General features: G+C 39.0%; 1 protein-coding gene across 1 annotated transcript; it reads left to right on the forward strand.

Moving 5' to 3' along the window:
• Positions 1 to 9,759: 9,759 nt before the first annotated feature.
• On the forward strand, positions 9,760 to 23,558 carry HACD1 (3-hydroxyacyl-CoA dehydratase 1). Its single transcript, XM_026071966.1, has 7 exons — positions 9,760 to 9,990; positions 15,836 to 15,953; positions 17,074 to 17,092; positions 17,174 to 17,262; positions 19,993 to 20,114; positions 22,399 to 22,577; positions 23,242 to 23,558. The coding sequence occupies exons 1-7, from the start codon at positions 9,863 to 9,865 to the stop codon at positions 23,322 to 23,324; spliced, it is 738 nt and encodes a 245-aa protein (XP_025927751.1). The 5' UTR covers positions 9,760 to 9,862; the 3' UTR covers positions 23,325 to 23,558.
• The last annotated feature ends 2,648 nt before the right edge of the window (positions 23,559 to 26,206 follow it).

Genomic DNA, 26,206 nt, shown 5'->3' on the forward strand with positions numbered 1-26,206 from the left:
AGTGAGACGGGACTTTTATCGTGTCCTGAGCTCTGTCATGCCTCCGAGCGAGTAGGTGAGCCGGCTTCGTGCCCCGGCAAGCCTCGTCTCTGTAGGAAAATGTCAGTTTGCCCGTGCGTCGGGCTGAACCGATGTTTTCATTGCTGGTGTCATCGCGCTTGTGAGAGAAGTGGCACGTTACAGAGTTGCAAGGTGGTGGCTATGATAGGGTATTTCACAACATGGCATGGGACAGTTATCAAAGGTTAGATCCTGCTGAGATTAGGAACTAGCAGTTGTTTATCGAGCTTTAGTACCCCTTGGCCTTTGCACAGTCTTGCTCCTTCACTTCGTACACATATCCTCCCCGGCTTCCACAGAGTTTATCACGTGAGTAGAACATGACTCACAGAATATGACACATTCTGCCTGTTCCTGCCGCAAAAAAATCAGTCATTATTCTTAAGGGCTTTTAGTACTGTTTAATTACTCTGGACTAGCTGGGTAGAAAATTAAGCAAAAAGTTGGGCTAGCGTGTGAGGGAAGAGTCAGAAAGAGGGGACATCTGAAAGAGCAATATCGGCATCTCACAGAAACGTGCAAACACGGATTGAAAGAAACACCACTAGTGTCCACAGTGCAGAAACCATAGATGAAATCAATAGCAATAACCATGCTCAGTAATGAATGTAATTGCATGCATTAGGCAGACTTTTGACACATTGAATGAAAAATACATACCAAGCCTCTTTCCACAGGGAGCTCCAGTCATTAGGCACTTCCTTTTCTTACTTAACAAGTTTCCAGGACCTAGAGTTCTGCTTCTTTCCCTATCCACAACAACTGTTTTCAGCAGCTGATCCAGCTCAGCATCAATCTGCTGCTTAGGAGTGACTATCTTTAAGGAATTTGGTGTTCCCCCTTTTTGGATTCTGCCTCAGTTCAAAGACCTTTGCAAGATATGCCCAGAGGACGCTTTACTTTCCCCCTGGTTCATCATCCCCCATTATGTTCATGAAAGACACGTGGTGGAAGTTCTCAGTGCTTATTTTATCCTGTTCTTTTTCATCACTTCCCTCTGATGGGTTTCAAAATGAGATTGTAACAATCTTTCTAAAACAGGCACAGCTTTTATATAGTAATCCTGTAGCAAGAACAAACGTGAGATGCAAGGAACTTGGGCTTTAGACCCTCTTCAGCCAGAAGGAATCCCAGCCCTGCTGTACCTCCCAGGCAAGCTACCTATTCAAGGTTATTCAGCATTAGAAGGGCAGTCAGTACATAGAGAGCATCTTAAGGCTCTTTAGTCTTGGCCCACGATTTGTTTCTGTAACATTTTTTTTCTCTTGAACACGTTCTGTACTTCCCTGACGTAAAGTACAAGATTCCCTTGAGTACTCTGCAATATGTTGTATCTTCCTTTTTCCCCTGGCCATGGCTCTCGCATTCTGTCATAGTACAGCAACGGGTCATGGTTCAAGCACTCTTCCATGAAGTTTGGGTCTCGCCCTCTCAGACAGAGAAGGCTATTGAAACCAGCTTTTCCGCTTCATGTGTGAGTAGTATAATTATCATGCTATTAAAAAAGGTGTGTCAAGCTTCCTTTATTGAATGTAGTTCAAAATGTTTTTATTATTTCCTACTGTATTTGAAATGGGACTCACGCTACCTGATTTAGCTATCTAAAAGTAAGGAATCTAGTCTAAGGGTACAGTCTCAAATTGCATCTAATTCAGTGTAACTGCAGCTGATACAGAATATAGCAGTACTGCTCTCCCTGTGCCCACAAATTAAGTGCTGCCACCACATTTCTCGTATTAGATTTGGAATTTGATCCAATTCATTTGTGGCTGCATAATCAGCTGATTCAACAGAAAACTCCTTCACTGCAGAAAAGTTCCCTACTGGATCATCTCACTGATCTGACTCACCTTACATCTAGATCCCGGGCAAGGGAAGAGGTGGGAACACTTGCCTGGGGATAGTACATTGGCTTCACTGGAGTAGGTCAACAAAAACAGGCATCTCCAGGGGATGATTCATCTATCCTATTTCAGACATGTATCTGAAGATGCCCTCTGCAAAGGTCTGTCTCTATTGATTTCATAGAGGAGCTTATCTGCCCAACTTGAAAAGAGCTAAAATAACGTTACATGAATTCCACCTTTGGTAAATGTTTTCTGACTTAGGACCTGTCTCCAAACAGCAAGTTTAAAGTACTTTAAAAATATATATCTTACTTTTCTCTAAATAAAACAGTCCCAGATCAGATCCAGATGGATCTTTTTTTGGCACATTTCATCTTTTATATAGTACTGTTGTTCAGATACTGCTATGTGATAAAGGCATATATTCAGTTAACTGCCAGTGCAACTTACTCGCTTCCTGGATTTTAAAGACATGACATACTTCTAAATTTGATTTCAATATGAGTCACTATCAAATAATTTGCCCCGATGTGTATTCAAGTCACATCGCAGTCTATATCTCACATATGCTGACAGTAGTAGCAATATTAGAAAATACAGCTTAAAAACTGGGTTTTGTATGTAAAGATATTTCTGTAGGGAATGCTATGATACAAAGGATATTTGAAAGAGTTACATTTTTATGTAAAAATAAAAAGGTAGCAAAGTAATTTTTTCTCAGTATTTCCAATAGTTTTGAAGTTACTGTAGAGTGCTTTTAGGGGATATGTCACAGTTTATTTATTAACTCATGCAGAATTAGAATGGTTTTAAAAAGGACCACTCTAAATACAGTGTAAGTATATATACTACATGAATTGTCTAATTTAACAACAGTGAAGGTGAAAGGACACTGCTAGTCAGTGTCACTGACAACAGTCTAAAATCAGAAGCAGCAAAGAAGTCCAGTTTCTTCTTTTTTTTTGGGCAAGACTGACAACATGTGCTAACAGAATATTTTTTGAAGATGAACACCTGTCCTCTGAGAAGTTTATCAAAACCAACAACATATTTCTTTAAGTCCACTGAATATTCATCTAATATTGATGAAGCAATTGGGAAACTACACACGAAGATACCTTCAGTGATCTTTTTTTTTAACTTTATTTTTTATTTTTACTCTACCAAACCATGTAGCATTTTGATGTATAAATAGCTGGGGGGAGGGGTTGTTTGTTTATATAATTTATCCATTCCCTTTTTTTTAATTATGACAACAGTTTAGTCATAAGAGTAGTTCTTGACTCTGGTAAAATACAACAAATCACTTCCCTATAATATTCTGGTGGGAAAGGGTACTTGGAAACAGTAACTTATAAATTACTGTCTGTTAGGGAAGTTTTAAGTCTATTGTTTAAAATGGCTCAGTTGACTCACATCTGCATTAGACAAGCATATTTTTTAGAGGAAGACAAAAACATTATGTCCATGGAGGGAAGGTCTACTGGAGTTCCAGTTCATTGGAGGAACATATACTTGGCATCCCCATTTATTTTAGTGCATATTAGCAGTCTGAGTTTGCTAGCTGCTGCACTGCAAAGATTAGGTGTATAACTCAAAAGCCGTGCCCATACACTGCTATCAAGGAGGCAGACATGAAGACCAACAGCTTTCTCAGGGATCCATCTCACTGATCTCTATTTTAACTGCATTTTCATTGTAGTCCACTGTGTACATTGATTTTAGAACTAGAAGCTAGGCAGAAAAGAAAATCAAAGCAAAAGAGGAAGGTTCAGAATGGAGGAAGTGCCAGCAGTCCATTTAATCACAGTTCTTGTCTTTGACAGGGCCAGTACAAGATGTTTTGGAAGGCATACAGGATTCTTTAATGCATAGTAATACAATGATATGGCTAAGGCAAATTTTCTCCCAATCACAGGGAATGTGTAGATGTTTAAAGCACTGAACTACACTCTACTAGAGGGCATATCTCCGAATGTTTTATCTCTTTAAGGTCTACTTCTGTTTTGATACAACTAAGTTAAATGTCCTAATATTTTGCAAGTACCCAAGTTGCATGGCTTACTTCCGGTATTCTTACTTATTTCATTATATAAGAGAATATATTAAATATATCAATTCAGTAAGTCTGGTGACCTGCGTTACACAAGAAGTCAGGCTAAGATTATCTTAATTTTGCTTTTTGGTCTTATTATTTATGAAGTATGCAAGTGGGATTATATGAGGCATATAGCTGGAGTTCCTCAAATCCATGTAACTTTAGAACTAGGCAAGTATTCAAGTAATAAACTTTGTAAAACAATTCAGTTTGCTCTGACTACATTAAAAAATTACAACAAGCACATTGCTAATTATTATTTGCAAGTATAGATGCCAGAAACCTGTTTCTAGGGTTTATATTGTCCTCAATTTTTCCATTTTCAAAGCAGTACTTGCAAAACGGCTCACATAAAGTAAAATGTCATATGTTCGCATTGCAATTTTGTTAAGTCATTCTGGATAACAAGTTCACCAGAGTCAAACACAAAAATATGGCTATTCTATTTGCTTTATTAAGCTTTAGCAGTGTATTGTAATATACCTTTAAGAAGCACAAACTGTGAGCTGCCAGATGCTGGGACCCTGGGTGCCCGGGCCTTCCTGGGGGGAATCCCTAGGAATGCTGGCCCAGCGCGGGCTGCGCCAGTTTACTGACACTGCCATGGGCAACCACTTGTCCTGGTGCTTTTTTTTGCACCAACACCTGTTCTCAATGTGGCTAAACCCAATACCGTCACTTTTCTTTGCTGATGATTCAGACTAGATTTCAACCAATGATGAGGTTAAGATTAATCTTTTCCTCCTCCACCACTTTTCTATGAAAGAAACTGGGAATGTTTCGACTGACCATAATGGGAGTTAGATTGGAACACCGCTCCCCTGATAAAGAGCCCCTCTGAACTCAAGTACTTGAAGTACAACTAAACAGCAAGCAAAGACTGGGTGCACTCTGAAACTAGTAGTGGAAGCAGTCTCCTCTACAGAGACTGTAGTACTCACAGAAAGTATTTTTAATATTATTTGTTTGTCTTGTAAGCTCAGTAAAAAAAAAAGTATGATTTTTCCAAACATAGTATGGTAATACTTTCATGTATTAGCAAAGTAGCAAAGTTTCTTTATTTAAGAAAATTCATTTTGTTTATTGCATATTACAGGGAAAGGAATGTAAGAATATTTTACTTATGCAAGGTAACAGTTAATTTTCATGTGTGATTTTGTGTTTATTTTACTCATATGAACAGTACCATTGAAATTAATGGTATTATTTTTATGCTTAAGGCATTTTATATGTACATTTGTATAATTAGAACATTAGAGTGGAGTTTATTTCTTGATGCAGTCAGTCTACATGGGGTGCAGAGATGTCCACTGCACAAATACCAGGCTGTGGAACTGGTCTGTACATCAATCAATTCAAGCCTAGCAGGGCAACTAAATGTCAGGAAAGTTAAACAGTGGTATAGTCCAAAATATCCCATAAAGAAAATAATTATTGCACAGAGTTCATTTAATTTATTATGGCAATAAGCACATTGAATTTCGATAAACCAATCTCAGAGAAAAAGGATATTCATCTCACTTTAATGTATATGTCCTTCGACACTGCAGTTTGGATTATACTTTTGCTTCTAAAAGGGATTAAATAGCACAATACACAATGGCATCTCAAACTGATGCTTTTCAGACCATAAAATAAGTATACCAGCGCTTTTCAGATATTAGATAATAGATTTTTGTCATACCAAGACTGCTAAAAGTTCACACCAGAATTTTTTATATTTTTATATTAGGAATACTAAACTTCCACTTCAACCTGTGTTTATACCTGTTTGCCTTCACTGACTACTAAACTGTGCAGACTTAGTATGAACCATTTTTCTTGCAGTAACAATGCAAAACTCCAACTGACTGCTTCAGATGTACCAAACACAAAGACATCTTCGAGTTCTTCCCGCAAGACTTATGCAATCCATACTACACTGCTGGGTCTTTTGAAAGCACCTTCTATCTCATACCTACAGTAGTAAATAAAATAATGGATATACATACCTGGCTGAATGCACGAAAAGTGACGAAACACTATGTTGCTCAATTTAGACATAGCTAAATACTGTTTACTTGCATTTACCCTTGAATACCTCACTGATTACTACATATCACAAACCTAAAATAGTAAGCAAGTACTATATATGTCTGTTGTCTCAACACTTTGTTCTTGCAAAGTGTGGTGCAAACATTAAGTGAACACAGACCATAAGGACAAGAAGACTTTCAGTTGTTAACGTTTTACAATTTCTCTTTCCTCGGGATATAAAATTATCATCTGGCAATTAACAATTCTGAAGGGCTGATTCTGCAGGGTTTGTACTAAGCAATTTTTGCAGCGTTTCGTAGTTTCATCAGGTTTCATGACCTTCCCTTGTGATAATGGAGCTGATAAATTACAATATTATTTTCAGAGCGTGCCAGTTTTCCATTTCATAGGAATGTTCCCATATTGGTTAGGTACATTTTGTAAAACAGAATTGTTATAGAACACTGCATGAGAAAATAGTTTTCATAGATTCACTTGTTATTCCTGGAAATAAATTGGAAATAAAACCCATTCAGGCTGATAATATATTGAATATCTATTTGTTYAACAGGAAACCTGTAATATAAATATACATTGATAATATCAATAATGAAGGTGGCCAGGAAAACTGTTCATTTTTGTAGCAACAGTATGACAATGTTTATGGTTTGGAACTACAGTGAATAAAGGAGGAGAACACCCTGTGTAAGTTGGGAATGAATATGACACATAACAAGGGGCTCATCTACAATACAAAGGATCTTGATCCACCTATCTTAGAATTTATTAAGAAGTTTGATGTCAGATGATATTTGAGTAACAGCCAAGTTGAGCTAAATTGATGTCAGTCATAATCTGACTTAAAAAGTTGTACTGATTTAGATAATGCAATTAATGTATAAGCCAATTTAGCTCCATTGATTAAATTTCTACATGTAGACAAAATTTTTCTCATGAATCATTTTGAGATTTTTTGGGCCAGATGGTGCTAGGCAAGGTTGAAATATTAGATGAAGACATTGAGCTCCAAAAGAATTTGATGACGAGGTAATTTTGCCGCTATAAAAGTATAGTATTTCTAATTAAACACAGATACTGTACTAAATGCTTTGAAAAAAGCTGACATTTTATCAAATTTAAAGAAAGGATCTAATAGTGATTCAGAAACTACAGACTAGTAAACCACAAATATATTCATGGTAAACTGACAGAAATCATGCATAGAAAAAGAACAGTAAAAAACTTATGAAGAGGAAATGATGTTTCAACATTGCAATTCCCATTGCAATTCCTGAAACATGTAATTACATGAAAGAATAAAAGATAAAATTATTAACCTAACACACATTTTGAAAAGGCTGCTGAAAAATTGTCACACAGGAACTACCAAGGGTATGAAGTAGTTACAGATTAAGGAACAAAATATGCCCATGAATCAAAACATGGGAGACAGAAACACAGGGCAAGCATTCTTTATTACGAAAAAAAGAAATCAGTTGTGCTTTTATGAAAATTCTGTAATAAGTTTGGTGCTTAATATATTAGTGAAACACAGATCTGTGTGGAAACACAGATAAACAGTGAGAAGGCAAAACTGGGAAATGGCACAAAATGTTTAGTTTATTCAAATCCAGAAAGGATTATGAGGAACTTCAGAAATCTCTAATCAGTGGGTGACTGGGTAATGTGATAGCAAAAGAAATTGTATGTTTATAAAAGAAAATAGTATTAGAACAAAAACACCGGGCTACTTAATCCTCGCTAATACATTCTTAACTAACTAAATCAACTCAGGACAAACCTGGACATCATTATAGAGAATTTATGTATCCAAAATCACTAATGGGAAGGAAAACGATACAGAATTCTGATGAAAATATATCAGTCATTGCTTATCAAATTTCAAAAGGTTCAGTGAAAATGCATGGAAAACACCCAAAGAAGGATCTGAAAAAAGAAAAAACTTGCTACAAAAAGCAAACAGGATTTGTTCCTTCAAATCTGTTCTGGAAAAATTCTCAGAGACAAATGGCAAAGGAGAGCTAGAAGTATAAAAAAATCACAACTAATATTGAGAATTTGGATCAGGTAGTACCTTCATCCTTGTATCAAATTTTAAGCTTAGAAAGCCATTTAATGCAATTACAAGTTGGCAAATTCAAACGAGACAAAAACACTTTTCACATAAAACATGATTAGTTTGTGATACCCATGTCAGCACTGCATTGTTGAAGCCAAAAACTTAGGAAGGTTTGAAGACAGAAATGAAATTTGCAGGAAAAAGAGAGTATTAGTGAGATAACTTATAACTGTTACATTAAGATAAAATTTAAGATCTGCTTATCTCGTATTTGCTCACTACATAATTTTCTGCACTTTCCTCTGAAGTACAAGGTCGGCAACAGGTACTAAATTAGATCATTCAATCCTGTGTGTTAATTCCTGTGTCTAGATGTGTTAACTATAGGATTCCCAAGTGACGTGAAATTTATGACTACTTGAACACATTAAGTGCCTTTTATATATTATATGGGTACTTCCTATAGTCTTACTAGCACATACCTAGTGTCATTTTGCCGAGTACTCACTTTGCATGCACATATTATGCATCTGTTCTTGCCAGTAGGTATGTTATTTTGTGGCTGAAAGCTGAAGATCTGTTATGCTTTGGTCTGGGGAGGGAGAGGCGGCAAGCCTGAGACTCTGCATGGCACATCTATGAATCCCCATCCAAAGGCCCAACAAGGTGAAATTTCTGAGACCATCTAAGGTTTTAAACATTGGGATGGCTTACCCCGTCCCAGGGGAGGTAGATTTGGAGTCTGGAAGTCATTCCAGACATTTCAAAGATGCTGCCTGACTCACTTTTGGAATTCGTCAGTCCGTGTGCCTGCATTGAAGGGATGCGGGCTGAAAGGCAATGGCTGCAGTGCCAGGCTATGGGATTGAGGAGGCTGAGGGTACAGCTACACGGCCCAAAGCAGTGAACAGCAGCGGTGCCCRAGCCAGCACAGGCTGAGCCACGTCAGGGTGGCTGATGTCGCCTCCATCTCCGTGGGAGCGTGTCACACTAATACAGCCAGCACTGTCACACTCCCAGCTCCAGAGGCAGGCGGAACGACACCCCCTGCGCAGGTTTTGGTTTTCTGTGACAGGAGTACACTGATTTCCACATGTGTGTGTGTGGGGAGGAGGCTTAAGAGTTTAAGAAAAGAGCTATATTCAAATCTCATCTCTCAGTCCATCAGTTGGTTGCTCTTAAGCACTAGGAAGAAATTTTTCCCCTCGGCAGGTGTCTGCCTAAGCGTCCCTCAGCCTTCCTCGTGTACGTGGGTGATAATTATCCTGGCCTGGAAGGGATCCTCCCTCGTGGGTCATGCTGGCAGCGGCTGCACAGCGTGGGACGTGGGGCCCTCGGGGCGCGCTCCAGCCCGCCAGTACCCGGCCAAACTCCCTCCAGCGGGAACCTCTCTCAAACGGTCTCTCCCCACCAAAYGGGGAAGCTCGCGCACACACGCGTGTGTTTGCCAGGAACGGCGGTGCTTTCTGTCGCCGACACCGGGGAGGCTACGCGCGGGCCGACAGGCACTGACCCTCCCCACAGCCCCTCCTCGCCGCGGCCGCGCCGGGGCAGCGCCGAGGCCCGGGGCCCCCTGCGCGGCCCGGCGTGACCCGGGGCGCCCCCGGGCGGGGGAGGGAGGAGCGCGCCGCGCCATGTGAGCGGCGAGCGGCGGGCAGCGGCCCTCGATGAAGACAGACGGGCTGAGGGACAGCGCGAGGCCCAGCTGTCAGCGCGGCCTCGGCGCGCCGCGGAGGGAGCCCCTCCTCCCGCGGCGAAGCCATGGCGTCCAGCGAGGAGGACGGCGGTGGCAACGGCTCGGTGGAGGAGAAGGAGAACGGCAAGAAGAGGAGGCTGGGCGCCGTGGCCACGGCCTGGCTCATCTGCTATAACGTCGCCATGACCGCGGGGTAAGCGGCGGCGGCGGCGGCGCGGCCCCCCGGCGCCCCTCCGCAGCGCGGGGCGCGGAGCGGCCAGGGGGCTCCCGGCGCGGGGCTGGCGGCGCGGCCGGGCGCAGCGTGGTGCGGCGAGGGGAGGGGAGGCGGGGGCCCGGCGCCCTGGCCGGCCGGAGGAGCCGCGGGTGCCAGGATGCGGCCCCGCGGGGCGGCTTCGTGCGTGGGCAGCCGGGCGGGAGAGGTGGGGGGCGCCGCGGGGAGCGGCGGGCAGTGGGGGCTAGCCCGTGCCGGCCTCGCATTTCCTAATACGGTGCAGCGGTGCCAGCAGCGAGCGCGTCATGCCCAGCCCGGCGCGGAGGTTAAGTTTAGCCGGGCCAGGAATGCCGGGCGGGGGAGCCGCGCGGGCTGCCTCCCTGGGCACAACCGGCCGCGGCGCCGCCCGGCCCGGCGCGCCCCTGCCGCGCGGCCCCGGGGGCGGTGGCGGGCGGTGCCTCAACGGCCGCCCCTCAACGGCCGCCCGCCTCCGGTCCGGCCCCGGCCCCGGCGAGACCGCGGCGCCCTGCGCCCCGCAGGGCGCTGCCACCGGGGGAGGGCGCTTCCCGCCCGGTTCTGGGGTCGGGTGTCGGCGCGGAGCCGGCTGTGGGGACCCGCGTTTGGGGCGAGCTGTCGTCTGCGGCCATTCTCGCCTGCTCCCGCGCCGCTGCCTTTCAGGCGGCCGGGGCCGTGCCGCCGTGCCGCCCCGAGCCGTGGCGCAGGCCAGAAAGCCCGGGGTTAGATGTTTATCCAGTTTGGGTTTGTTATTTTACTGCTCTTGGAGGTGGTGGGTTTTTTTGGAAAGCTGTCTCGATTTCACTGTGAGAAACATTGTGGCTTGGATAATTCACAAATATGTCAAAAAGTGTTCTTACGTCTCCCTCTTGGTTCCACAGTTGCAGTTTTACAGTTCTAAATCTCCCAGTGTTGTGACTGCAAGCCAAGGTCACAAATCTCGCAGTCCTTTTCTGCTGAGGGGTAAAATGCCCTGGGTTCACACTGGGTAAAAGTATGCATATGGACAATTATGAACTGACTTTGTAAATTTCATGCCATAGTAGCTAGTTTGCCATGTGGATTTTTTTTCGTATATGTGAGTCTTGGACCTAAGCAAGAAGAACTCAGTCAAATCAGTGGTATTGTAGAAATTTTCAGGACTGAATGTGGTCTGTTGTCACATTTCAGTGCTAGTTGTCATTTCAGTGATGAGCAAGGTGATCAGTGAAGGAAAAAAGACCTGTAATAAGGAGTTAATTTAAACTGATGTTCAATATTGTAATGCATTATTTTGAAAAAGGTTGGTATGTACGTAGAACAGATGTTTTTCTTTAAGAATGTGCAGGTTTACATGGTTAGTTCTTGAAGCACATAATTTCACTTCTTGAAACTGTGTCCTGTTAATTGCAATTCTAGTAACATACTTGGAAAAAAAAAAACTGCTAATTTTCAAATGCTTAAAAGAAAACTAAGAATAAACAATTTTCTAACGACTAAGGTGAAATTAATCATTAAAGCAATTTTATCTTAGTGAAGTTCTCCATCATTTGAATTCTGCAGAGCAAAAATGATATGCTGTAGTTGAAACAGGAGTTCTAGAATTGATGCAGAAAGTCAGGGAATATTTTTGATGGCTTTCTGTCCACTAGCATCTATGAATCTTGAACACCTGAGATAAAATCTGAAGATACTGAAGTCTATTCATGTATTGCAACAGCTTTTGAAAAGAGCTTTTACTCAATGTGATATTTTTTTTTCCAGCTTGCAGGTTAATGTTAGCTCATGTGCCTGCCTTGTGCTCCATATGTGTGAATTTGCTAATGAACACTGACTCTTGCCACTGACCTTTATATGTATGCAAAAGATTATTAAATCATTTTAGTTTTGACCTTATGTGCTGATTCAGCTTCTCCCACTTCCTCCTTCCCATCTTCCATTGTAGGCAAGAGTGATTAAGGCTTGCAAAATTGCATATTTTATGTGGAAAGAGAGAAAGAAGAGATAGGAACAAATTCTTATAGTTTTTTCAAACAGATACCATATAAGAGAAAAATAAAAAAATTGAAATAGATAAATCTATAACGGGGCACTACATGGGATAAATAAATAGCAAGAACAGTATATTTGTCCATTTGTCCAGACCATGCAGTAAAGCAAAGTGTTTCTAGAATTTTAACAACCAGTCTAATAAAAAATTGCATTTTATCTTTCTTTCTGACAAAGGTTTAAGGGATACATTCAGAGACAAAAATGACAGGTCAGTACCTAGTCTTTCTGAAAATCCCAATTGGAAATCTTACCTTTATTATGCAAAGTGTTTTCCATTTCCTGCTGATTTGCAATATTCAGTGCAAGGGCTTTCCTGAGATCCCAATTCAAAGTCACTGAAAGATAAATAAAAAGATATGCAGAAATTCTTGTCCAAATAATAATTCATTTAAGAAAATTATATATGCAGTCTTTGCTTTTGAGTGTATTCTCTCAGTGCAACCCTTTTGTTACAGAATGAGGTGCAGAAAATGCCGTGTTGGATTAGATGTATATGACTTCTCAAGCCACTGTCAGCACAAAGCTGTTGCTGTCACCAGTCATGCTGCCAGCTAGATGTAACTCCATCACCTTCGCCTTGTCAAATACTTTACTACAAAACAGGGCAGCTTTACTGTGAAGGAGTACCAGTGAGATTACAGTATTTCCTCATTTCCATGGAGGGTGGAGACAGATTTAAAATCTGTCAAAAAATCTAAATACTATTTGTGGGGGCAAATTATGGAGCTCTGACAGATCACACTTGTGGACTTAAAGCAGAACGGATAAAGGAGGAGGATTGTTCCTATAGTGTGGTGAAGCCTAACTCCGTGTCAGTTCCAGATACTGTTGTGAAGGGCTGGAATGGGCAAAGTAAAGTGACTGAGTAGTAGTAGACTCTATCTGTAAGAATTGTTAAGGGAATACAGCATATTGTAGGCTGAAACTGAAGTACATGGTAGGTCCAACCAAATATCCTTTTTCCCTGCTATCTTGTCTCCAATGTTAGACAATAGCTGACGTGTAGAGAAGAATATAAGAACAGGGCAATCATTAAAGATACATCTCTGAATATTTCTCAGACCCCAGTGYTTTGTCACCTGGGAACTTCCTTAGCCAGAGCTCATGTCTCTGTACAACATGCTTGCTGTGGCTTTCTGTACGATGAAAGGATTGAATCACTGCTGCCCAGGTATAATCGGACAAGAAGTTAAGCTAATGTAGTTATTCTATGTTATGAATAATTTCTGTATTTTCATTTTTAACTGTCAAAATCACAGAATCACAGAATCACTGAGGTTGGAAGGGACCTCTGGAGATCATCTAGTCCAACCCCCCTGCTCAAGCAAGGTCACCTAGAGCACGTTGCACAGGATCGCGTCCAGGAGGGTTTTGAATATCTCCAGAGAAGGAGACTCCACCACCTCTCTGGGCAACCTGTTCCAGTGCTCTGTCACCCTCACAGTGAAAAAGTTTTTCCTCATGTTCAGATGGAAGCGTCTGTGTTTCAGTTTGTGCCCGTTGCCTCTTCTCCTGTCACTGGGCACCACTGAAAAGAGTCTGGCCCCATCCTCTTGACACCCTCCCTTCAGATACTTGTACACGTTAATAAGACTCCTCTCAGCCTTCTCTTCTCCAGGCTAAACGGGCCCAGCTCTCTCAGCCTTTCCTCATAAGAGAGACGCTCCAGTCCCCTAATCCTCTTTGTAGCCCTTTGCTGGACTTGCTCCAGTAGTGCCACATCCCTCTTGTACTGGGGAGCCCAGAACTGGACGCAGTACTCCAGATGTGGCCTCACCAGGGCTGAGCAGAGGGGGACAATCACCTCCCTCGACCTGCTGGCAACACTCTTCCTGATGCAGCCCAGGATACCATTGGCCTTCTTGGCCACAAGGGCACATTGCTGCCTCATGCTTAACTTGGTGTCCACCAGCACTCCCAGGTCCTTCTCCGCAGAGCTGCTTTGCAGCAGGTCAACCCCCAACCTGTACTGGTGCATGGGGTTATTCCTCCCTAGGTGCAGGACCCTGCACTTGCCTTTGTTGAACTTCATGAGGTTCCTCTCCGCCCACCTCTCCGGCCTGTCCAGGTCTCTCTGAATGGCAGCACAGCCCTCCGGTGTATCGGCCACTCCTCCCAGTTTGGTATCGTCAGCAAACTTGCTGAGGGTGCACTCTGTCCCTTCATCCAGGTCATTGATGAAGAAGTTGAACAAGACTGGACCCAGTACTGACCCCTGGGGGACACCGCTAGCTACAGGCCTCCAACTAGACTCTGCGCCGCTGATGACAACCCTCTGAGCTCTGCCATTCAGCCAGTTCTCAATCCACCTCACTGTCYACTCATCTAGCCCACACTTCCTGAGCTTGTCTATGAGGATGTTATGGGAGACAGTGTCGAAAGCCTTGCTGAAGTCAAGGGAGACAGCATCCACTGCTCTCCCCTCATCTACCCAGCCAGTCCTTCCATCATAGAAGGCTATCAGATTGGTTAGGCATGATTTCCCCTTGGTGAAGCCATGCTGACTACTCCTGATCACCTTCTTTTCCTCCACATGCTTRGAGATGGCCTCCAGGATGAGCTGTTCTATCACATTTCCAGGGATGGAGGTGAGGCTGACTGGCCTGTAGTTGCCTGGGTCCTCCTTCTTGCCCTTTTTGAAGACTGGGGTGACACTGGCTTTCTTCCAGTCTTCAGGCACCTGAAGTACCCATCTATAACTCTTTTTATGCCTATAAGTAGATGTCTATATTAAAGGAATTTTGTATTTGCTTAGGCTTTGTGGTTTAAGGCTGAAATTTCGAGGTATCTTCCTAGCATGGTATTTTTAAGACTGTGGTATACCTCTGCATTAACAATGGAACATACGGTACTCTATTTGGAAAATCTCAATTATATAAACATGAATTAATTACATGAAAGCAACTGCTTATTCCCTGAGTTATGAAGTTTAYTTTTTTAGTCTCAGTTTCAGTTTGAGATCCCAATTTGACTTTGATCTCAAATTTCAGTTCAATCAAAAGATACTGTCGCTTTCTTTCATTTACATAGAAGGATGATCAGTTGATAGTGTTGTTCAGTTTCCTCAAAAACATATAAAAAATTAGTCAAGACTATCAAATGTGCTAGTTAAATATATCTGTCTCTAGAAGCCAGGAGTTTAGAGTGCCCATCTTTCAGCACTTCAGAGAGTTTAGTTTTCAAAGATGACTTCTCAACACTTTCTGAAGACTGAATCCTAGTGGTAACTTGAGCTGGACAATCACAAACAGAAGCATTCAGATCACTAGTCAGTTTTGAAAACTCTGAGCTATGGAGTCATGAAAAATTTAAGAGTGATGTGCGTAGGTTCTAGTCCTGTACTCATAGAAACCTGAGATTCAAAATGGTGACTTTAGTGCTGAGTTTTTGTTTTTTTTTTAAGAAAACATCATATATTTTCATAAAACAGTAATTCACAGTAAAAACAGCTAAAACACATGCACAAGTATTTAATAGCAAAAATATGTGGTCACTGTTAGGGAGAAGTCTGAGAGCCCCCAGTTTAGATGGTTCAAGTTAATCCTCTAAAGATAACCAGATCATTCTCTATGCTATTCCAGGTAAAGAGACCAAAAGTGCAATGGTTACATAATATTAAATAATATTTATGTCTAAAGATATTTTTAATAATCCCCTAAGAACACTGACTAGTGAAGAATCAAAGATCTTCTTTGTAGGAACTATTTTACTAAATTATTTAGGGTGGATGGATATTTTTAGAATTCTCATTTGAAATGCATCCATTCTCTCTCTTTTGTAGGTGGCTGGTATTGGGTATTGCCATGGTGCGGTTTTATATGCAGAAAGGAACACACAAAGGCTTATTCAGAAGTGTTCAAAAGACGCTTAAATTTTTCCAGACATTTGCTATGCTTGAGGTAAATTTTAAACATTACAGTTTGCTTGCCTGGATGTTGTGTATCATAGGCAACACACACATTAGTAACCTGAACTTATTATCAAAATATTATATTAGTACTTACAGTCCTTTTAACCTTATTTAAGGAAGTTTTTGCAGGGACAAGGTGATTGACTGAAACACTTTCAAATTTAATTCTAATACTGCCTTAAATCAAATATTGCCTGGGATTGACTTTGCTTTGAAAATCCTTAAGAATTGCTATGTGGTAGATCTCAAAAGCCGAAATCTCCAAAGGCATCCAGCAGAAGTTTTAAGCCAGTGGATCTACCCTGTAGCCTAGTAAGCATCTTGTCTTCCTCCAAAGATGATGACAGCTTCCCCCTCRTTCCTTATGCTGAACCCACTAACCACCTATGCCTCTTCTGCTTCTGCGTGTTTCCAGATTGGGTTCACATGCCCCATATAATCTGCTACTAGTCATGCACTGAAACATGAATGATTCAGAAACAGCAGGGTCTGTGCAAATTGTGCAAAGCATTCTTGAAATGATGCAACTTTTGCCAACTATAGGCTAGAGTGGTCTCAGTGTATGGTAAATCTATGGCATGAAATTATTGAGTGTATTCAGCACTTGGGGAACTTTCTCAGGCACAATAAAAAGTGCCCATTTAGATTTACACTTTTCTTCTGGATCTGCCCATAGCATCTGTAGTTCAAGGAGCTATTAAAAATTATGTGGCTAGCCACCTATAACCTTTTATGCTGTTAAACTTTCACAGTAAGTAATTCTACTTGAATCTATCAAAAAACTGAAAAGCACTCTATTTGCTAAACACTACTGGTCAAAAAAAATAATATGAAGTTTCATAGCTGTGATTTGCAAAATGGTCATAATGAAATAATCTATAATAGATACAGAACATTTTAAAATCAGATACTAAGCCAATCAGAGAATTGATCTCCAGGGTTCTGAGGTGTATATCCTTTAAGTATGCTGAAATGTTAGTTGGAGTAAAAACCAGCAGTCCAGCATCAGAATTAAGCTGAGATTTATATTAATATCAAAAAGGCCATGTTTACAGTGCAGATAGTAATATACTCTAAATCAGTAACCTTTAACTTATTTTTGTTTACAGGTAGTCCACTGTGCAGTTGGTGAGTCCTTTGTTTTAGTTTCTCATGTAACTGATTAAAACATGAATTATGGAACAGAGATAATATATTTCTCTTTTTAAGGAATAGTTCACACCTCTGTGCTTGTGACTGGGGTCCAAGTGAGTTCAAGAATCTTCATGGTGTGGTTCATTACACATAGTATAAAACAGGTATGTGTGTGAGCAAGTTGTGTTTTAATTGTTATTAAGGAGGAGCTATTAGTACAGTTCTTACTTTACCAGGAAGATAGGTTTAAACATTAATCAGGTTCATACAGAGGATACTTACATACTTAAGTGCAATTTCTGCAGCTGGGCTACAGGACTGAATTTATATATGATCTGCCTCTTCCTGGGAGACTGAGTCAGGATCTCAGGTGTCTGTCATCACTGGCTTTGGCATGGTGCCAGCAGAGACCTGCCTAAGTCAAATTAAAGACTGGTCTTTTTTTTCACCAACAAATGTACCATAGTGTCACCTGTTCCCTTTCAAGAACTTAAATTAGCACTTATTGAATGAATCTAAATGGAAATAGGTCTTAYATTAAATGCATGTGGACTAATGTGGTTGTGATTTTGCAGTTTATGTTAGGCACCTTCTCAAGACTCTGAAGTTAAGATAATATTTAACATTTGATGGCATGCATACTCCATTGTTTTCATTAAAAATATGTCAAGCTGTCCAGCATGCCGAAGTGACACTAAGGTCCCTTATAAATGACGATAATTTATTTGCCTGGCTGTAGATGGTTATTGCAAGTCTAGTGACTCATTAGTAGAATGAAGTATATGGAGGAGTGCTTACAGCTAGTAGATAGGACATTCAGTTCAGTTTGTGAGGTCTGCTTTCTGTGAAGGGCATGTAAGAATTAAATGATAGATTTTGAGTCTGTGCACCTGTATTTCTTTAAACTTAAAATGCTGAGCCATTAAACTGTCTCACCAGCAGATGGCATGTGCCTTTCTGCTGATGGGATATAGCATCTGCTTCAGTGTCAATACCCTTTATTTCATACCCTTTATTTCACTTCACAGATAACTCATTTTCTTCACCTCATCTTTTCCTTTACCATCACTTTTCTTAGCATGGAATAGACTTTTCATAGCTTTTTGTTTTTCTTTGGTAAACTAAGTGTTTTCATTTTTGCTTTTATGGGAAAAAAGTCTGGAAGAATAACATTTTTTTGCATTGAATGTTTACGTGAGTGCTGGAATATGGCACTGTTTTTTGCCATTCTGTTATTATCTGCAGTGGATTAAATTTTTAGCATATCCAGTCATCTCTGTTTCCTGTATCTCTAGTACAGTAGTAAAACTGTGTCCAAGAAAAATACATCTAAATGTATGTCTGATTGTATTTTGTGCTATTACTGCTTAGTAGGCATGAATGTTCAGAGTCACTTTAGGTGGTGAGAAGCATATTAGTGATAATAGCCAGACCCAAATCTCTCACTTGACTAGAGATTTGCAAGGCAACAAATAGGAATTCTCTGCATACTTATCTAAAGCACTCCAGCTTGGATTTAGCACTGTGACATTAATCCAAGTTTGAGTTATCAATGTTTGCCTCTAATCTGCATGAAGCTAAGAACAGCCTAATTCTGTCTTTTTCTTTGCTTATATATTTGGATGTCTTTGCACTTCAGTTGTTGTTTGTTTGTTTGTGGATTTGGTGGTATTTKTATATCTCCTTTTCTTTTGCTGGTGTTGGTGAGATCCTTTCATTAAGAGTGCACCTTCTTTGACACATTGAGGGCATGATTTTGAGATGATGAGCACTTACATTTCTTTACTTCTGACAGTTGTGCGTGTTCAGCATCTTTGAGATGTATTAAGCCTTGTCCCCTTGTTGCATTTTATTTAAAAAAAAAATTCCCTTTTTTGTCATTTTAAAAAATCTTGTGTTACTTTATTTTATTTCACAGACATCCCTGGAGCTTTTCAGCCTTCAGGCATGGAAGTATATTACAAAATTTCTCCCCTTTTAAAGAGAAGAAAATTACTTGTATATAATCTTCTCAGAAGGTAGTGTTTTTAGTAGATCCCCAGGTGCCGCTTTTGTAGTTGGGGATTTTTGTTTATTTGTTTCACTTAGAGTGAAAATGAGCTGATGTTTTGAAACATCAGGTAGATACACTACCTACTGATGAGGCAGTTTAATGACTCAGAACTTTAATCTTAAACAGGGCAGTTGAGTAAGTTTACCCAAAGCTCCTAGTCTACCAACTGCTTTTCATTTAGTGATCTGGCTCTGTTCCAGCTGCTTAACTCTCTTGCAGCTCCCTGAAATTTGCTAGATATGATATTCTGCTACTAGTTTCCACTTCCAGTTTATAGATTATACTAAACAATTCATTTTTGTCTAAAATTTCTTGGAGATATGCATTATATGGTGAGGAAGAAGCAACAACAGTCCGTGAGCTAGACAGAAAGTAAGAAAAAGAGCCTAGGAGACAGAGAGTAGTGAAATGCAGAGTGGGTAAAAACTGATTATGAAAGGAACATATCTTAGATAGTGTTGTTTTCTTTATGCTATTTTTAGGAAGAAAGAACAAAAAAGTAAATCAACCAAAAATAATAAAAAGGAAGACAGGTAGATAGCATAGTGATATTGCAGAAAGAGAATGAAGGGTAGGAATAAGCTCAAATATAGGTGTGATATATCAATATTCTCACAATGGGTAAAAATTGTTCAGTTTCCAAAATGTCTATATGCTAGTAAATATATAAGATAAAAAACTGTACATGGTAATGTCTTCAGCATATCATTTTTATGCCAAAATTTTCTCTCTTTACAAAATGTTAGTTCTTTTCTGCATATGTTAAACAGAAGTCTGTTGTAGTTTGCACAGAAAAGAAATTTAAAGATGAAGAAAGTCTTGGTTCTTTATACTTCTGCAGATCCAGAATGAGGAGAGCGTTATTCTTTTTCTGGTCGTATGGACTGTGACAGAGATTACTCGATATTCCTTCTACACATTCAACCTGCTCAACCATTTGCCATACTTCATTAAATGGGCCAGGTGGAGATTTCTTGCACTCAGTTTCTCATAGTTCCGTGCATGCTAGTTTCACGCATGCTGAGCTAACACACAGGAGAGCAGATGTTTGAGCTTTGGTTATGTGTCAGCAGAGTGCAAGTTGGTTGCTTTCTGTATTTGGGRTTATTGATATTTGGTTTAAAATGTTATAGATATTTTAGCTGAGGTTTTGGGTGTCATTTGTCCTTTGCTTTCCATGTCTTATGATTTGAACTTAGTTTTAATTTACTTTCATATTTTTTCTTTTACTTTTGGAGTCACTTTTTAAATTAATAGTAGACTCCTTAAGATGCTATTGAATACAACGCCCAAAGTTAAGCATCTGTGCAAGTCTTCATAGCTTTCAGGTCTTTGAAATTATGCAAGTTATGGTCTCTCATTCTTTATTCATATTATTACTATATGAGAACTTCTGCTTTATCAGCTGTTTTGTAAAGCTATTATTCACATAGTAAAACTAAATATTGACATAGTTTAGCCCACATAAGAAGTGTGTTCCTTATCAAAACTGCTTTGATTTTGAAGCACACTGAGGGTGTATCACTATATCGGATATATTGCAGAGGCTACATATTTATCAGGAGACTTAACTAGATGAGTAGCATTTTCTGTAGTTATTATATGAAAAATATGTGCCCAGACAGACAGACTTACAAATGACCATTTATTTAAAAGTGTGTGTTTATTTATTTTGCTCTATTTTTGTTTTATAGATAATGCAGTTCTGATGCTTCTAATGCACTTCTTTGATGTGGCTGATATTTATGTACATTCTTTCTTTTTGCTAATACCTTAGGTGGTTGGTTTGATCACGTTTAAGCTGTAAATGGCAAGCTTAAAAAATAACAGGGTCCTGTTTCATTAATGAGTTTTTCTGTAGACTTCAGGAAGGGAAATGCATTCAGAAAGTTCTGCATTGACTGGCATGCTTTTTACCATCAAGTTAGTGTATCTTGAGTGAAGGAATTTTTTTTCTTATAATAGACAGTGGGGAAAACCGACATTTTCACAGCAAGGATGCATTGTGAAATATACTATAAACAAAACATTTGAAATGAATTCTCTTTTCATAGACTCCAAAATTTCCCATCAAGATTTATGGAGAATCAAACAGCACAGCTGGGTGTTATTTAGCACTCCTGGGAAGCTGGACTTTTCTAATCTGTAATTTATAATTTTAAAAGATTTGCCTGTCCATAGTTGATAGTACAGGTATAATCTAAATTTTAGTTCAGAATTTTTACTTTATTTTTTCGCTGCATAGAGACAATCTATGTGTAGGTCTTGGCATCAGTTCCTCCTTATATCTCACATAATCTGTTCTCTGGCCTGTGAGTCCTCTAAGCCCATTGGCTCCTAAGAGGGTTTCATATTTGGTTGCTCCCATTTTGAATCTCATCTCTTTTGGTCATGGAATGTGCACTGTACGTTTCTCTTGGACCCTGTGAGACAGCTCTCATGGCTGTTCCCTGCATGAACTCAAGAGAGCTCTTCCTTAGGAATGGCTGCATCTGCATGGGACACTGTGCATAAGAAGAGCGCAAGCCCTGTTGATTACATTTTTCGTTTTTTCACCATGAATGTGGTGTATGGCATGCAAAATACGTTTTCTTTAAACTGAATGCCTTTGCTTTGCCCTTCATTTGGATGTATTCTGCCTATTTTAAAATGCATCCGCTAAATTGACAGCACTCTCATGTTCTTTCATTTTTCATTTCCGTTTCCATTAATGGTAAATGCAGTATTATTTAGACTTCCCATATGATGGTGGGAAAAACAGACTTATGTTTCTCAACATTTTCACGATATTCAAAGAAATTGTAATAGATATAGCTGACCCAATCTACGTGCACTGTGACAAAGATACATATGATCATCTGAATTTGGGATCCAGTCCTGCTCTCAGTCCAATCAGTAGCAACAGGACCAAGACCAGTAAATAATAAATAGGACATTTAATAAAAAGGGCATTACCGGAGACTACAAGTTTGTGAAATAATTTTTGACTATTTATTATTAGAAAGGCATACAAACACCCTGACACTTCTCTGTTTTTGAATAAAAGAACTGAGGAATAAATCCTCAGCAGTTATAAACTAAAGTAGCTCTATCCAAAGTAACTGAAACTGGTATTCTCTGCCAGCTCAGGATGTGGTACTTGTTTTTGCTACAGGAACTACTGTAATTCATTGCTGTGCCACTAATAATTGCAAGAGGAAATTTTAAATTCATGGTGTTTCTTACAAGGATTTTTTTTTTAACACAGATACAACTTTTTTATCATTTTGTATCCTGTTGGAGTTGCAGGTGAACTGTTAACTATATATGCTGCCTTACCATATGTGAAGAAGACAGGAATATTTTCACTGAGACTTCCCAACAAATATAATGTTTCTTTTGACTACTATTACTTCCTTATTGTTATCATGTTCTCCTATATACCACGTAAGTATTATATAACTTTATTAACACTAACAACATAATAATCAATTGTCAGCAATGCTGGCAGCACAGCGTAGCTAAATTTGCTGAACACTTTCCACTATAAAAGCCTGATTTCTGTTGCTCAAAGCTTTGCTTTATTTTAATTGTTTAGACTGAAATTTTCCATCTTGTTATCTGTCTCAAAACATAAGCTTTCTATAAAATTTCAGTGAAAATGCTAACAACATTTCCAAGAACAGAATTAAGTAAAAAATACTTTTTGCTCACATACAGAAATGTCTGTAGTTGTTTCACTGAGAATTTCCAGTGCCTCTCCTGCTTTGAAGCAATGACTTAAAAATTGTCCTGCAAGTTGTGCCAGAGATTTGCCTTCTTTTTAACGCTATTAATATACATTTACATGTGACCTCTGAAAATCACTATTTGAACATGCTTGGGAAAAACTTGTAGCAAAATTCTCCAAGATTCCATCTGCACAGAAATCCCCCTACTCACCCCCAATCTTCTCTGAACAAATGTCAGTCCCTGTTTTACTGTGTTGATGACTTACTATCATTTGCCTCATCCAGCTGTGTCATTGAGCAGTATACAGAAGTGTATTTTCCTTTTACATGGTCTATTGGATTTTTTCATCTAATTTGCTTTCTTTTATTTTTTGATCAAGTATTTCCGCAACTCTACTTCCACATGCTGCGGCAGAGAAGAAAGGTGCTTCATGGAGAAGTGATTGTAGAAAAGGACGATTGAATCAACCCCTGTAACTATGGTGCTTTTAATGGAAAAATGAGGGTAAAAACCCAAAACTTCCTGTGATTTTTTTGAGTCCAAGTTTTAAAACATGGAACAAGAATAAACAACTGTGCATAAAATAACATGGATTGTATTATTTTTACAATTTAACRTATCTTCAGACTTACCTTTTCATTCTTGGTTTCACCTTTGATTTTAACTCTTCATTTCTGCAGACAAATTATTTTCTTATTTTCAATAGGTTGAAAAATAGCTTTAACAGATTGAATAGTTGGCTAATGTGCTTTCTATTATGAAACCTGTAGTCATCATCAAGAAAAAGGAGAGTTAACAAGTCGTACTGAAAGTGATTCTTCTGGAAAAAAAAAGCGTAAATTAGGTAATGATGTTTTTCATAGACTAGGTGGCTTAATGTTATCTTTCTTATTTTAATATGTTAAATCCTTCATTTTTATCAACATTTAGTATATCCTGAGCCTCTGAGAAAGTGTCATTAGGAGTAGTTAGTTTAAACTAAAGCTGAGTTCATAATTATGTTGGACTTGAATCGGTCAGCTTTATGTTAAATAATACCTTTACATTATAAGTACTGTCAGCCCATTCAACATTCTTTGAGTTACAGAATCATATCATAGAATTCCAAAAGTATTTCTGAAAAGAGCTGAATTCTTGACTGTCAGTGCAAATTTAGATCTCTCTGTACTTTCATTTGTAGTTTAACAGAAATGTAGAATAGTAGATGTAGTATTTTCTGATTAAAAGTTTGTACTGAGGGGTAGTCTTGATGTGCCTACCTTTCTCTAGCCAGTGACTGAAATAGGACTTGTTTGTTGGGTAAAACTGATTGTCAGCATGGTTCCTATTTTAAGTTCAAATATGCATGCAGAAAAATTATGGCATTATATTTAGAAACTGTAGCTATAGTGAGATATTTCATTTTTTATAATTATCTAAATGGGATAAAATGTATTTGAAATACTTTCTTAAAATAGAAATTGTGCTTTGAATCATCCCATTTTGCAATTTTTATTTCTCCCTCTGTTAATTTTTTATAATGTGATGACCTAATCCTCTTTAACATCTTCAGTAATCTGCAAGAGGTGTCTATCATATATTAATAAAAGTTACAGATGATATTACACTATACAATACTTGAGTGGGAGAAGTCCAGTAGTAGATAGATTAAATATAGACAAGAACGAGATGCAACCTAAGAGATCCAAAGACAAGGTAAAGTTTTGAGGAAACTTGGATGCTTAGTGAGAGAGAGAAGTTTGAAATGTAGTAATGTGAAGCCTTGGTAGTATAGGCAATGATGTTGCTTCTGGCATCACTAATGTCGAAAGAAGAATGTATATGTAGATGTGCTGTGTCAAGCAGCTGGAAATAAGAATACTGTTAATGTGACTGCTGAGGTTCTCTCTGGAATATTGTACATTCTGGGTACCTCAGAAGTCAAGAGTTGAGTCAATCTTCAGAAGGGTCTGAGAACAAGGACAGAATTGATTGAAGTGAAAAAGAAGTAGGAAAGTTTGAGTCATTAAATATGTGTAGCTTTATGTTATGTGACAAATACACGTAAAGGAAGAATATCAGGAAATAAAAATAAATAAAAATTCAGGAAAATAATTTAAGGAGAAGATCCTATCAGAGAGCTCAGTTAGGTCCTGGAATGATGCCACAAAGCTTATCAATGTGTGTAATTTCTTGGAAGGTTTTAAGTTAGATGTAATGTAATATTGAAAGATAATCTTGCTTTGGCAGGAGTTTGAACTACATGCTTGAATAGGTGGTTTCCATTTCTAGCTTCTATGACTCTATAATAATATAACTTTTTTTTTTTTTAATGTAGATATACCTTTTCTGGTGCACCTGATGATTTAATAAAAAGCAAGGATTTACTATATCCCTACCCTCCCAATTCCATTTTGTGCCTTAAATTTGTGATATTTATGCATCTCTGTTACATGTAAATTAGTTCCCTTTTAAATGACAGGTGCACAGGAGACTTGAGATAGAATAATTGTATTTCTGACAATTTGAGAATGTGTAATCTTTGTACATTTTAGAAAAAAATTCATGCAAAGTGCTTTAAGTTATTAAATTACTTTTTTATATAAAGCTGGAATTATTAAAAGTTTCAAATATAAACCACATTAACAGTACTGATTCACAAAATACTTGCTTGTATTACACATGTTCAGACTAGCAGTTGTGTTTGTCCAAAGTGCTTAGTATACTGTGTTATAAACTTTGCTTGCATTTTAGTCTGTTAGAGCATCAAGGCAGCTCTTAGAAATATTTCTCAGTTAGCAAGCAGAAGAATTTAATGAAATATGAGTAAATAAGATTAGATTATGTTACTTGTCTCTTTTTTACTGTCAGGGCAGCTCACTGAAGACCATGGCTATCAATTTATTGAAAATGCATTGGATACTTTAAGGATCTGATTTTGAAATCCTTTATTGGATGAGTGTTTCCCACAGATACTATTCCTGTAATCATAAAATGAATACCTGAGCTATAATATTGTATTACTGATGTTGCATTTGTTCTCAGTGTGGTTTAAGGACATTATCATATGGAATTCAAAGAGCCATTTTTATATCCTTTTGTACTTGTGACATGAAAAAAATACAGCACTGTTCATTATTATTATAATATATATATAATATTAATATATATATATAATATTAATATATATAATAATATATATTATTGTTCTTGGATTTTTATAAAGCAACAGTGTACAAGGTAATGATACAACTTTTAAAGTGATTTACAGTTGCAGTAGAGTCTTGCTAAATGACATTTGAAGAAAACTACAGCTAAMAATGATGTACAGTATTACATTCAATGGTACATAGACCAGAGAGATT

The sequence above is a fragment of the Apteryx rowi genome, unplaced genomic scaffold (genome assembly GCF_003343035.1).
Source record: "Apteryx rowi isolate R43461 unplaced genomic scaffold, aptRow1 scaffold_333, whole genome shotgun sequence".
Taxonomy (NCBI): Eukaryota; Metazoa; Chordata; class Aves; order Apterygiformes; family Apterygidae; genus Apteryx; species Apteryx rowi.